Source organism: Phyllobates terribilis, unplaced genomic scaffold (assembly GCF_046119375.1).
Source record: "Phyllobates terribilis strain yellow unplaced genomic scaffold, ASM4611937v1 Scaffold_7__3_contigs__length_470593459, whole genome shotgun sequence".
In the NCBI taxonomy this organism is placed as follows: Eukaryota; Metazoa; Chordata; class Amphibia; order Anura; family Dendrobatidae; genus Phyllobates; species Phyllobates terribilis.
This window is the reverse complement of record NW_027362767.1, coordinates 217,876,909-217,891,634: the sequence shown is the minus strand read 5'-3', so window position 1 is coordinate 217,891,634 and position 14,726 is coordinate 217,876,909. Positions and strand designations below refer to the sequence as shown.

The following is a 14,726-nucleotide window of genomic DNA, read 5'->3' as shown; positions in this document are numbered from 1 at the left end:
GTGCTGTTTCTATTACTAGGAGTCCAGTGGGCGGTCCTACGTAGTGACTGACAGCTAAAATGACAGGTAAACTTTAAATTTTTTTTTGTTCGCATCAATAAGATAAACCTTCCTTCGCCTGCAAAAAATAGATCTATAAAGTATATATAGCGCCATCATTGTTCTTTTACACACAGAACTTGGGAGCAGATTGGCCGAAAATTGGGGAAATCAGTGTTTTTTCGGGGGGGTAATTCCTTATGACTTTACGATGCATGGACGCAGTAAGCGATGATTCATCATTTTATTCCATTCCCACACAGACAATAAAACAGAAGCGTAGACATAAGACCAGAGCTGGACGTGAGGACGTCTACCAGTTCCAGAAGAAGAGCTTGCTGCCATACTTGGAGGGTTTTAATTCTCCCTCGACAGGAGGGTTTGGTTCTGGTCTTGGCCTGGATTGTAAGACATTTTCTGGGAGGGGTCTGTCCGTTTTCACTTTTGTCACCTGATGTGGAGGAAAATAAATAAAAATAAGAAGGAAAGATGAATATCAGCAGGTAATGTTTGGCTCCTTCAATATAGAATTTTCTAAAATTAGACTTTCTTGGCAATAAGACTTTCCATACACCTCAATAAAAAATCCCACATCTCCAACTGCACCGTGAACTTTTTTCAAGGATATGTCCAACATTGCCATACTGTATCCTCATCCAAGAGTCATAGAATGGACAGCCTGTGGCGCCCTGTCCGCCTGTGGCGCCCTGTCCACCTGTAGGGAGGTTATGGTGTTGGAGGATAGATAGCCCACGGATGGGGAGGGAGGAAAGCTCTCAAGCAGAGAGAGCGGGCTTTCCGTAAAGTTGTTGACAACTGCTTTATTAGAAGCAGCAGCACAGCCAGTCATACCAAGGAGTAGCACAGACTCTACATCAACATAAAAGTAGAGATTTTTTAATGAAGACTATTTGCAAAGAAATGAAACAAGAAAAACTAAGTTGGTGTAAAAGAGAACATGGTTTTTCATTCAGATATACCAATTTGTTGTACTCTCCAGTTACAGTAGGAAGATCAGCTCTGGAGAACAAACAGGTTCTCCAACTAAAACTCGAAAGGGACTATGACCAACGTGATTAATCCTCACTGGGACACCCGCGCCCGTCCCAACTACTGCTTAGCTCTCAGCTGATGCAGAGTGACTATTCAATAGCCCTGTTTTATACCTGGGCCTTGTGGTTTTTGCCAGTTGAGAAGCTATGGAGTTAATTCTGTTAGGTTGGTTTCTTCCTGCTGTCAGCACCGGGTGGGACGACTCTATTTAAACCCTTGAGAATCGGATCCCGCTGCCGGTCATTAGCTCTGCTGGTATACACGTCTGCGCTCTGCTCCTGTGCTTTGTCCTGATTATTCCCGTTCTTTGACCTCGGCTTGACATTTGACTTCCCGCTTGCTTTACGATTTTGCCCCTGACGTGACCTCCTGGATCTGACCGGGCTACCAAACTATCCTACTTGTCAGCTTGCACCACCGCTTGCTAACTCCTCAGCCCAGGGCCCCTGTGTGAGTAAAGACCCCTGTACAGGTGTTTAAGGGTGAAGGTCAGGTAAAAAAGGAGTCGCTGGCGCCAAGCCTGTTTGTGGTAGCCATTTTGGAGCTGCCAGTGCCCGCGTGACAATCACCAACAACAAAATATTACTCATTAATAGAGATGACCTCCGAACACGAAAAGAGAGATAACTTTGGAGTAAAGTCGAACCTGAACTTCCACCGGTCCGCTCAACAATTGCAGATTCCAGCTATCCTGTCACCTAACCTCCATCACTTCTTTATGGCTCAGGTAGCCAGTGGTGGTTGTTGTAGTGGCCACAAATACACAGTTGAATCCCATGACCCCCATTATGCAGCGCTCCCAGCCCGGCCACCAGTGCGTCTTCATTTCCGGCCATGTGCATTAGCCTGAAGCAGTCCTGTATGTGTGGAGTCAACAATGGTGTCCTGCAGCTCCCCAACGCTCAGTACTGTCCCCGACCCGGCACGGATATCAGTCGTCCTGTCTGTGGTGTAGACATTGCCCACCTCATATACAGACACATAGCTCTGTCGGAGATTAGACTTATTGATCAGGGGGCAATCGCTTACAGCCTTCCCACCAACCTACAAAAGCTGGACCCAATACAACCCCTCTAAAGTAATGAGGAACGCTGACGAGCGCAGGTTTTATTATATGGGAGTCTCCCCGGGTCCTACCTTAGATAACTCTCCCAGATCTGGTCTCACCCAACCGAGTTTGTCAAGGACACAGTTATCAAATGCCTCCTGCTGTTTACGACAGCGCCGGAGCTCCAGTAACCCGGTATAGTCCAGACAGGTCCAATAGTCAGTAAAGGGCTCGGCACAATGAGCCTTAATTTTCCTAAAAAGAAAAAAAAATAATGAATAATAGGCAAAAAAAGATTAGTGTTACAGGGGTCATCTACTCTGACAACCCTTTATAAATAGTTATATTTTACAGTAACAGATACTCCGGCCCCGGGGCCGCTCCAGCGATGATGGCACCAGGTCTCGTGTGACACTGTTATGCCCCGTGAGCACTGCAGACAATCAAGAGGTCGCTGCTGCGCTCACAATTCCTCTGGATGAACCTCGCACGTCCGAGCCCAGTACTACCCCTTTAAATGATATTTACAAGCTAAAATCTGATACTACTCGTGTAAGTCCAGGCAATTTTCCCCCATTAATGACCAAACACTGCTTTTTTTCACCTGTGTGGGTTTTAAAGCAATAATTCTTATTCTTGTTGGTTATTCAATCCAGGTTTGCGTATTTTTTTTTTCAGTCATACATAAAGTTACACTATTTTAAAAAGTAGTAAAAAGTTTTAAAAAAGAACAAAAAGTTTGTTTAATTTTTCTTTCAATAGCACAACCACTAATAAAATGTGTGAATCTCCTTATATGCATATGATTTGGATAGGAATTTACATATAGGCCATGAAATGGAGCACGGACTCCTTTTTGTGGAATGATGTATATATGACCTGTGGATGAATTTATTCAGCTAGTCTTGCCCCCTTATGTACTTTTTTAAACAAAGTGTTTTTTTAACTTATATTTTCAATAAAGATTGATATGTTTTTGATATGATGGCGTTTTTCCTCCCATTCATTAGAGGCTGTTGTTGATTATGGAAGTGCCTTAGGATATATTTGCCGGGTTTAGGTTGATACAAAAATGTGTGGGGTGGGCTAATGGTGGTGGGGAAGGGAGGGTTGGGGGGTATTTTCAAGTTTTCGCTTTATTTTACAGATTACATACCCCGTAAGGTCCTTGTACAGTTTTTTTAATTTTTTTCAGGGGAGGGGCGGTGGATGATTTTAACAGTAGTCACTTTTACTGCTCCAGATACAATAGAGCCCCCTGAGATGGACAACAGTGCATATCTGAGTCTCCTAAAAATCAGCCTCTTCCCAGCACCTTGTGACCCTCAGATTGTTGAGACTGGAGCATTGAAGGGACTCTGTCAGCAAAAAAATGACTGTTCAAACCAAGCACCCTTGGCATTGCCAGACTGTTCAGTGCATCATCCCACCATCTATTTCAACCATGTAAAGCCAAACCTGTCAATCAATGAAGAAGAGGGTGGTGATTGATGAGAAACAAATAGGCGGGAAGGTGCAGCGAACTGTTTGGTGTGCATGGTTTGAACAGTCCTTGTGCTCATATCACTCATCGAGACCTTTAGAGACATCTCCGTGGGGTCACAAGCGGACCATCCCAACATCTAATGACATAGGGAGCTCGACAAGCATCTAAACAATACATTTAAATAGGTTTGATGTATTTAACCACATACACTAGTTTTCATTCTGGATGTAAGAACAGACACAATAAGTTGTCAGCTTTGCTGTGTAGACTGGGACAATGTCTGCAGAGGATTGGGAATGAAGTAGCAGCTCCATTGTACTTTTGGACACTGTGCACACAGACGCTGTATTACCTGAAAACATCCAGGGCGCATTCATTCACTTTTCTGCCTTCATTCAGACACTTTCTTGGGTCTTTCTCTTCCCAGCGACACAACATGAACTCTTTATTAGTCTTGTCACATTGGGAGCCATAATGATGGGCTGCAGCCTTCAGCACGGCGGAGCTTACATTTACCTAAAGAATAATCAATTAATTCTCTTCTGGAAAAAAACATTTCTCCACACAGATAATAATCCTTTATATAGCGGCAACATATTGCAGTCCTGCAGTACATGACTGGTGCAGGTGTATGGAGCAGGCTGAGACATTGCAGGTGCTGGCTGTGTTACCCAGCCGAAACCTGATTCTAGCAGCAGCGGTTGGAGCTTGCTCTGTTTGCGGCTTTTTAACCACTTTAATGCCACTGTCAAACTCCCGACACTGAATTTTAAGTGGATCGATTGTGTCATGCAACCGTTTCAGCGCCCATCACCCCCTCTACAATATATTTGGCATCTCGGCATGTCAGTAAGAGTCTATGAAATAACCCGTATGGTAAATGCTGCAGAGAGAACAAAAAAAAGTTTCTGGTTGCTACATCTGTCCTCTGAAAATGCAATAATAAGTCCTCAAAATGTGGTATCTTCCCAAAATGATATTGTAAAAAAAACAAGTTATGAGCCCTCAAAAAGGTTACAGTCATGGAGAAAGAAAGTTATAGATCGTGGAAGAATGGCAGCAAAAAAAATAACAAAAAGGTAAAAAAAAAAACATAGAAAATGCAAAAATTAGAAAATAAATAATCGTTCAATTACAGTGAAGAATAAGTAATGGGGCGTCACAGAACAGTGTGCGAAGGGGAACAACCCCCGAAACTCTGGGCTTATGGAGGAGCTGTCAGCACTACATAAAAGGCCCCGTATCCCGGGAACCATACGGTGGATAAAAGAAAGAAAAAACCCTGAAGCAGCAGGAATAAAACAAGAGATAAAAGCGGCCACGTCTGACCTGGTGATCGGCCGCCTGTGAGCGTCGTGTAACCACATCACATCGGCTCATCCTGTTTCACAGATTGTTGCTCCACAGGCTCAGGAACACAAAAAGAACAAACAGCTTTACCTACCCTCCCCAGGTCCGGCACCGACTCTCCGCAGCTTTCTTGATTGGCTGTCACTGAAATCAGTGGCTTTTTCCATCTACAGCAGATGAGCTCAGTGACTGGCTGCAGCGTTGTCAATATGAAATCTCCGCCTGAGTCAATCACTGATCTCAGGCCCTATAGATGGCATGAGGGCACTTCAGTGATTGGCTGCAGCGCTGTCTACGTGGCTTCATCACTTCAATCACTGACCTCAACCACTATGGGTGGCATGGTCCAGGGGCGTCAGTGATTGGCTGCATTACTGTCAACGGGACTTCTCCACTGCAGCCAATCACTGAGCTCGGCATGAGCGTGATTGGCTGCAGCGATGTTGAAGTGACTTCAGAGCTGCAGCCAATCACTGAGCTCATTATCTTTATATGGCATTTTCCTTGATGATTGGCTGCAGCGTTGTCAACGTGAATTCTCTGCTGCAGCAAATCAACAAATCCCAGGGCAGTGAGAACAAGGCAGCGCTGGCCGGGGGAGGGTGAGATGAGCTCTGATGGGGTGTGCGCCCTGACCTCAGCCCATTGTGGAGCGATCTTGGATACGGGGCGACCCTTATACTCACATCTACACTTCAATGTGCAATACCAGACCCAGCCTGCGGCCCGGAGCGGCGCTGTGCGCACTGCTGCAGGGTCTGTCAGTATGGCCATGTATGCGGGGATTTCCTTCCCCATAGTCTGAGCATTATGTGACCTACAGAGAGATCTCCGACATTCAGTCACTGTGTTGCCTGCAGGACACAGTGTCAGCCCGTACACTGCAGCACTACAAGTCCCAGCACTGCCGCTATATGACTCCACACACACAGCTCTACCTCCTTCACTGACAGCTCATCGTGCGTGGGTAATTCCACGATCCCGGGCATGGCTGCGTCCGTCCCCGGAAGGTCAGCCTACTGCGCACGCGCGATACGCTTTCCATCCCGTCGCATAAAATATGACGTCATCGCGTCCTGCGGTTGCTAGAACGATAAGGTGACTTCCCCGGATACACGGCGGCTGCCGTCTAATGCAGTCAAGTCTCCTATACATGAAGGGGCCACGGGCGGGAGAAGAGCTCTGTCAGACACCGGCACGTCGGACATTACAACTGCTCGCGTGAAGCCACCTGTCGTTGGGCTTCGGTGGTCACGTGATCCCCTGTCGTCATGGTGACGCTTCATACACTGCCGTCCTAGTGATGGAGTACACGGGCAGCCGGTACAGCGGGGAGCGCCGGCATGGAAGGTACGGGGAGAGGGGACGTGCAGTGCTGAGGCAGGGCGGCCAATCACAGCACAGCTCTCACTGGATGACACCCTCTGAAATATCAAAGCAGAAACCTGATAGGTTGCCAGGGGCAACGGCTGACATCTTTTACGTGTATTTTTCCTATTCCTGTATTAGTATGGAGCTTCCCTTTAAGAATAATCACCCTGATAGTTTCCCATCATCTCCAGCCCCAGCGATTTCACGTCTTGTAACGTTTCTCTGCACGGTGGTTGAGCAGATCACCGTGTTTTCAGGGGCTGCTCTGCCCCATCTTATTTCCTCTATTATCTCCTGTTTTATATTTTAGCTTCAATAATGTCTTCTGGCACTCGACGGCACCCTCAACGATCACCACGGCAACAGTGATGGAGGCGGCACAGCACCGTTCTCTGCCGCTGCGGCTCTGCTCCCAGTCACTTCAATAGCAGCTGAGCTGCGGTACCTGAGAACGGCCACAGACCACCAATCTGATGATGATGGGTCAGCAATATAAACGTCCTAGACAATCCCTATAAGCCCGTCCTAGACGATGTCTTTAAGCCCACCCTAGACGATGTCTTTAAGCCCGCCCTAGACAATCCCTATAAGCCCGCCCTAGACAATCCCTATAAGCCCGCCCTAGACAATCCCTATAAGCCCGCCCTAGACAATCCCTATAAGCCCGCCCTAGACGATGTCTTTAAGCCCGCCCTAGACGATGTCTTTAAGCCCGCCCTAGACGATGTCTTTAAGCCCGCCCTAGACGATGTCTTTAAGCCCGCCCTAGACAATCCCTATATGCCCGCCCTAGACAATCTCTATATGCCCGCCTTAGACGATCCCTATAAGCCCGCCCTAGACGATCCCTATATGCCCGCCTTAGACGATCCCTATAAGCCCGCCCTAGACGATCCCTATAAGCCCGCCCTAGACGATCCCTATAAGCCCGCCCTAGACGATCCCTATAAGCCCGCCCTAGACGATCCCTATAAGCCCGCCCTAGACGATCCCTATAAGCCCGCCCTAGACGATCCCTATAAGCCCGCCCTAGACGATCCCTATAAGCCCGCCCTAGACGATCCCTATAAGCCCGCCCTAGACGATCCCTATAAGCCCGCCCTAGACGATCCCTATAAGCCCGCCCTAGACGATCCCTATAAGCCCGCCCTAGACGATGTCTTTAAGCCCGCCCTAGACGATGTCTTTAAGCCCGCCCTAGACGATGTCTTTAAGCCCGCCCTAGACGATGTCTTTAAGCCCGCCCTAGACGATGTCTTTAAGCCCGCCCTAGACAATCCCTATAAGCCTGCCCTAGATGATGTCTTTAAGCCCGCCATAGACAATCCCTATAAGCCCGCCATAGACAATCCCTATAAGCCCACCCTAGACGATGAATTTAAGCTTGCCTTTTAAAGACTGTTCCTGCTGACCAGGAGCGGTGCGCTCCTGAATGATGGACCGTTGTGGCATTGTTGCACCGCGCATCTCCACCGTGCTCCCTCCCGTGCACTCTACATGCACTCTTGGAGGAGTGTAGGGGTGCTGAAGCGACATGACAAGCGTGCTCCTTGCCTAGAAAACTGGCCACCGCTGATGGACTGCAGTGATGGCCGGTAACCTAGTCGACACGCAGTAAATTAAAAATCCCTTTGTTCTTGCGAATGGAGAGGATTTATAATAAGGGTAAATTGCAAAGTTGCTTCTTTTTTATCAACACATTGCAATTTTACCCATTTCTGATTCCTTTTTCCAGACATCATGCCAGGTAGTCCCATACCCGGGACTGAGGGTATTTATACAGATGGCACTGGACCGAAGGCCCGCATACGTAGTAACGTCATCCAAGCCACTGATTTTAACAGGACTGACTCACAATCCAATGTGCATGGGGGCTCCCAACTCTCCCCTGACACAAATGATGTTGGGGTCAAACAGTTTTGCTTACTTCTCTTTCCTCTGTGAGTACACGCGCATGCTCGATCAAACTGAGCACGTGTGACTATGGGGCCGGGAGAGAAAACTGTCAGCTGAAAGAACACCTAGCCGATAAAGTCTCCCAGGACAGTCCAGTAATAATACCTCTACATATACCATGTCACCCCATGTCTGGGAAAATAGTGGAAATGGATGGTAAAGAAGTACTCATAACTTCAGTGACGGGACATCGCTTGGATCTGTGATCTCTTTATAATTAGTGGGGTCTGACCTCTGAGACCCCCTCCGATCCTGATAATGGTAGGATTGCAGCACTGGCATATAGTGATGCTTCCCCTTCATTGTTTTTTTTTTTGCTGCATAGCAGCGCTATGTGTATTAGCCTGCGTGCACACAATGCAGATTTGGGGCATTTTTGTCGTGTTTTTTTCTGCACAGATTTGTGAAAACACCTGAAGCAATCCTGATGCCAGCAAAGTGAATGACAAACCTGAAGTGTCATGCACTCGTTGAGTATTTTTGACTTGCAGATTTGGTGCAGAAAATAATATGCAGCTCGTCAATTCTCTGTGCTTTTTGCCTGCGTTCTTCACCCATTGAATGCACTGAAAAAAGCGCGTCAAAATTGCAGCAAAAATGCAACGTTCATGAGGCTGTGTTTTCCTGCCAAGAGATTCAGAAATGTCTGCAATCAAATACTCATCGTGTGCACATAACCTTATAGTCATTTACAGTACATTTGTGTTCTAATTTATCGGGCGCACTTGACCGCACCACCTTCTGGCTGGGCGCGCTTAACCGCACCGCCTTGAAGCCGGGCACACTTGACCTCACTGCCTTCCATGCCGGTCCCGCTTGAACGCACCACATTCCAGACCGGTCCCGCTTGACTGCACCACCTTCCGGGCCGGTCCCGCTTGACTGCACCACCTTCCGGGCCGGTCCCGCTTGACCGCACCACCTTCCGGGCCGGTCCCTCTTGACCGCACCACCTTCCGGGCCGGTCCCTCTTGACCGCACCACCTTCCGGCCACACTCTGCCAGCTTTTTAAAAAGTTTACAGAGCTGGCCAGGACTTGCTAAAAAAAATATTACATGTTTTGCAACAACAAGGAGGGACTCCTGAATTGGGGCCAAAGTGTTTTGTTCTTTCTATTAATTTTTAGTCTTAAATAGTAAATAAATATTTGTGCATTTGATAGTTGGACAGATCTTCTATAGTGAAAGTCGCTGTGGCCCATAGAAAGGGGTCTGACAGGTCTGTTGTAGTAAAGACCTCCATTTCCCCTGTACAGAGGTATGTTGTGTTACATCTCTGGCCTTCCTCCTGACGAGGTATGACTGAATAGCCCATTGGGTATGTGCATTGCCCTTGGTAGTGGTGCGTTTGCCACTGTCCATTCAGGACTCGCTGCCTCAGACTGTGACAAGGAGAAGGGTGATGGCAGATTAGTCAGATATTTGCAGGAGGAGCATCAGAAGAGCAGCACAAATCACAGTTGTAAGAAAAGATGTTCCTGCATACAAAGGGCTTTTGTTATAGTGCATTAGATCTCATTCAGACATCAGGTTTTTACATAGAGTGGGGAAAATAAGTATTTGATACATTGCCGATTTTGCAAGTTTTCCCACCTACAAAGAATGGAGAGGTCTGTAATTTTTATGGTCGGTACACTTCACCTGTGAGAGACGGAATATAAAAATAAAATCCAGAAAATCCCATTGTATGATTTTTACATAATTTAAATTGGATTTTATTGCATGAAATAAGTATTTGATCACCGACCAACCAGCAAGAATTCTCTCTCACAGACCTGTTAGTTTTTCTATAAGAAGTCCTCCTACTCTGCACTCATTACTTGTATTAATTGCACCTGTTTGAACTCATTATCTGTATAAAACACACCTGTCCACACACTCAATCACACTCAAACCTCTCCACCATGGCCAAGACCAAAGAGCTGTCTAAGGACACCAGGGACAAAATTGTAGACCTGCACAAGGCAGGAATGGGCTACAGGACAAGAGGCAAGCAGCTTGATAAGAAGGCAACTACTGTTGGCACAATTATTAGAAAATGGAAGAGACACAAGATGACTGTCAATCTCCCATGGTCTGGGGCTCCATGCAGGATCTCGCTTCGTGGGGTAAAGAGGATTCTGAGAAAGGTCAGGAATCCGCTCAGAACTACACGGGAGGACCTGGTCAATGACCTGAAGAGAGCTGGGACCACAGTCTCAAACATTAGTAACACACTACACCGTCATGGATTAAAATCCCGTTGGGCACGCAAGATCCCCCTGCTCATGCCAGCACATGTCCAGGCCCGTTTGAAGTTCACCAATGACCATCTAGATGATCCAGAGAAGGTATAGGAGAAAGTCATGTGGTCAGATGACACCAAAATAGAACTTTTTGGAATCGACTCTCCTCGCCGTGTTAGGAAGAAGAAGGATGAGCACAACCCCAAGAACACCGTCCCAACCGCGCAGCGCATCTTGAAACCACAACCAGGTATGAAATTTTTGCCTGGGAGAAACCTTACTGATGCAGTATAACTACCTTATGGCTTATTGCTGTGCTCAGTCTTGCCATGGGGTTTGTCCTGTGATATAAAACAATCTTCCACAACCTCACCTTAGTAGCAGAGCTTGGCTGCTCCTCACCCAGTTTTAACCCTCCAACACAGCTGTTTCTGTTTTAGTCATTGACTGTCACACAACCTACATTTGAAATTGCTCATTATCACCTGTTTGGCATAATTGGTTACTCATTAATCTGACTATAATCCTAGATCATCCCTGACTTTGTTGCAGTGTAGCTAGGAGCAGTGATGCTGTTTTGAAGGCAAATAGTGGTCATCTTCATTCACTTTGCGTTTTGTATATATGTAGTATGTATGTACTAAATAAATTGAACCTGTTTGTAATAAAATAACTCTATTTCTTCTTTTTTTCAGACTGGAGGGTAAAGGGGAATATATCCTCCCCACAGAGACCCGCTATGAGGGGGAGATGAAGGATGGCATGTTTCACGGACAAGGAACGCTCTACTTTCCGAATGGCAGTAGATACGAGGCGCAGTGGGATTCTGGTGTTGCTTTAGAGGTAAAAAGAAAATGGACAATATTCACATCCTGCTATGGACCTATAGGCCCTCTAAGTGCCGCCATATGGTGCCTCGGTGCCGCACAGGATTTCTCCTGTATAAGCAGTTACAGTATATTGCAATACATCATGTGTTGGAACAAGCCACAATTGATTGCCTCACAGATCGCTTATGACTCCATATTAAATCAGCTGCATATTGAATTACAATAAGTGTCCATAGACTCCTATGGGGGCGATAGTACAGATCTGTACATAATCTGTAACCTGGTGTGCTGATAGTAAATACAGCATTTAAAGGGAGTCTGTCACCGGGTTTTTGCCACCTAATCTGAGAGCAGCATAATGTAAGGACAGAGACCCTGATTCCTGTGATGTATCACTTACTGGGATGCTTGCTGTGGTTTTGATAAAATCTCTAGTGATAATCACCTGCTGAAAAAACTGTGGACTAGTAAACCTGTTGCCAGGTCAAGCATATTCATATTCATGAGCTCTGCATAACACTGCCCCTACCACTGGTTTTCTGCCTATGCACAGTGTACACAGAAAGCAACCAATCAGTGATGTGGGCGGGGTTATGCACAGGGCTGTGGAGTCGGTAAGCCAAATCTCCGACTCCTCAATTTCCTTGATTCCGACACCCTCATACATGGCTCAAATTTACTGTCGCACAGATTCATCTCAGCTAAAAGTCTTGGACCCTTAGATCAGGAATAGGACAGACATTTATAGGACAGTTCATAACTGTCCCAAATTCTTATGAAAAAATATTCCCCACAAACTGCATTGACCTACTGTACCCAATTTAAGGAGTCGGAGTTGGTCCATTTTATACCGACTCCACCAAAATGGGCTCCTACTCCACAGCCCTGGTTAAACACAGATCAGCATTCAGAAAACTGGATATAAGGCCTCCTTCCCACATCCTGATATTTCCGATACTGGAAAAAAACAGTACCAGTGCTATCCGTGTGTACAATCCATGTGCTATCCGTGTGTCTGTATGTACCACACGTGTGTCAACTGTGTGCAGTCCGTTTTTATTATGCTGGGAAGGGGCCAATACCCATGGACTTTTCCAGCCTATTAACATCGGACCCAGCTGTCTGCTTAACCTTTACTGTTTTTTTTTAAAAAAGGGACCCTAAAAAAAAACATGACGTGGGACCCCCTCTATTATTTTGTGACCAGAAAAGGCTAAGCAGACAGCTACGGGGTAATATTAATAGGCTGGGAAGGTCCATGGATATTGGTCCCTTCCCATCCTAATGAGACCAGCCCTCAGCCGCCCCCGAAATGGCGCATCCATTAGATGCACCAATTTTGATGCTTAGCCTTGGCTCTTCCCGGTTTCCCTGGTGCGGTGGCAATCGGGATAATGGGTTTATAGGGGTTGATGTCAGCTGACATCAACCCCTCGGGTCAGTAATAGAGAGGTGTCTGTCACCGATATATTAAAAATAATCCACACCAGTCAGCTGTAGTCCAAATGGAGGTCCCATGATGATCCCCGTCTTAGTCGTCCAGCAGCCAATGCTGGTTATCACGCTGCGCTCTGCAAGAACCTGGGTATTGTGACGTCAGTAAGGTTACCGCAGTTCACAGCTGTCGGGGCTCACGAGGGCAGCACGAGAGCCAGAATGACGTCACCGCTCATCATTTCTGCTCTCGTTCTACGCAGCTGTCTGCTTAGCCTTTGCTGGTTATTACAAATAGGGGGGACCCCACGTTATATATATATATTTTTTTTAGGGTTCCCCCATCTTTTCAACTAAGCAGACAGCTGTGATGTGACATTAATCATGGAGCTTCCCAACCCATTATTGGGCCCCTACCAGCATAATAATATACAGGTTCATCTCACAAAATTAGAATATCATCAAAAAGTTAATTTATTTCAGTTCTTCAATACAAAAAGTGAAACTCATATATTATATAGAGTCATTACAAACAGAGGGATCAATTTCACGTGTTTATTTCTGTTAATGTTGAGGATTATGGCTTACAGCCAATGAAAACACAAAAGTCATTATCTCAGTAAATTAAAATAATTAACAAAAAACATCTGCAAAGTCTTCCTAAGCATTTAAAAAGGTCCCTTAGTCTGTTTCAGTAGGCTCCACAATCATGGGGAAGACTGCTGACTTGACAGATGTCCAGAAGGCAGTCATTGACACACTCCACAAGGTCCCAGAGTCTGGAGGAAGAGTGGAGAGGCCACAATCCAAGCTGCTGGAGGTCTAGTGTGAAGTCTCCACAATTAGTGGTGGTTTGGGGGGCCATGTCATCTGCTGGTGGAGGTCCACTGTGTTTTATCAAGACTAAAGTCAGCGCAGCCGTCTACCAGGACATTTTACAGCACTTCATGCTTCCCTCTGCCGACAAGCTTTATGGAGATGGAAATGTCATTCTCCAGCAGGACTTGGCCCCTGTCCACACTGCCAAAAGTACCAATACCTGGTTTACACACAACAGTATCACTGTGCTTGATTGGCAGCAAACTCTCCTGACCTTAACCCCATAGAGAATCTATTATAGAGAATCTATGGGGTATTGTCAAGAGGAAGATGAGACACCAGACCCCACAATACAGATGAGCTGAAGGCTGCTATCAAAGCCACCTGGGCTTCCATAACCCCTCAGCAGGGCCACAGGCTGATCGCCTCCATGCCACATTGCCGCATTGATGCAGTAATTGATGCAAAAGGAGCCCGACCAAGTATTGAGGGCATTTACTGAACAGACATTTCAGTAGGACATTTCGGATTTTAAGAACATTTTTCAAGCTGTTGTTATAAAGTATTCTAATTTACTGAGATAATGACTTTTGTGTTGTCATTGGCTGTAAGCCATAATCATCAACATTAACAGAAATAAACACTTGAAATAGATCCCTCTGTGTGTAATGACTCTATATAATAGATCCCTCTGTGTGTAATGACTGTATATAATAGATCCCTCTGTGTGTAATGACTGTATATAATAGATCCCTCTGTGTGTAATGACTCTATATAATAGATCCCTCTGTGTGTAATGACTCTATATAATAGATCACTCTGCGTGTAATGACTCTATATAATAGATCACTCTGTGTGTAATGACTCTATATAATAGATCCCTCTGCGTGTAATGACTATATAATAGATCCCTCTGCGTGTAATGACTCTATATAATAGATCCCTCTGTGTGTAATGACTCTATATAATAGATCACTCTGTGTGTAATGACTCTATATAATAGATCCCTCTGTGTGTAATGACTCTATATAATAGATCCCTCTGTGTGTAATGACTCTATATAATAGATCCCTCTGTGTGTAATGACTCTATATAATAGATCCCTCTGTGTGTAA

The 14,726-nt window shown here is 45.9% G+C and overlaps 2 protein-coding genes across 3 annotated transcripts in view; one reads left to right on the top strand and one right to left on the bottom strand.

The window, feature by feature from the left end:
* Positions 1-269: 269 nt before the first annotated feature.
* On the bottom strand, positions 270-6,172 carry NDUFA8 (NADH:ubiquinone oxidoreductase subunit A8). The gene is made up of 4 exons (XM_073639737.1): positions 5,915-6,172; positions 3,979-4,142; positions 2,230-2,395; positions 270-490 (listed from the first exon to the last, which is right to left on the bottom strand). Exons 1-4 carry the CDS (start codon positions 5,963-5,965, stop codon positions 353-355), a joined length of 519 nt encoding a protein of 172 aa, XP_073495838.1. The 5' UTR covers positions 5,966-6,172; the 3' UTR covers positions 270-352.
* Positions 6,012-14,726, top strand: part of MORN5 (MORN repeat containing 5) — a 48,033-nt gene continuing 39,318 nt past the window's right edge. For both annotated transcript variants that reach the window (XM_073639738.1, XM_073639740.1), the window contains exons 1-2: positions 6,012-6,326; positions 11,224-11,371. In XM_073639738.1, coding sequence (XP_073495839.1) covers positions 6,280-6,326; positions 11,224-11,371 — 195 coding nt within the window. In that variant the 5' untranslated portion in view covers positions 6,012-6,279. The remainder of the gene's footprint in view (positions 6,327-11,223; positions 11,372-14,726) is intronic.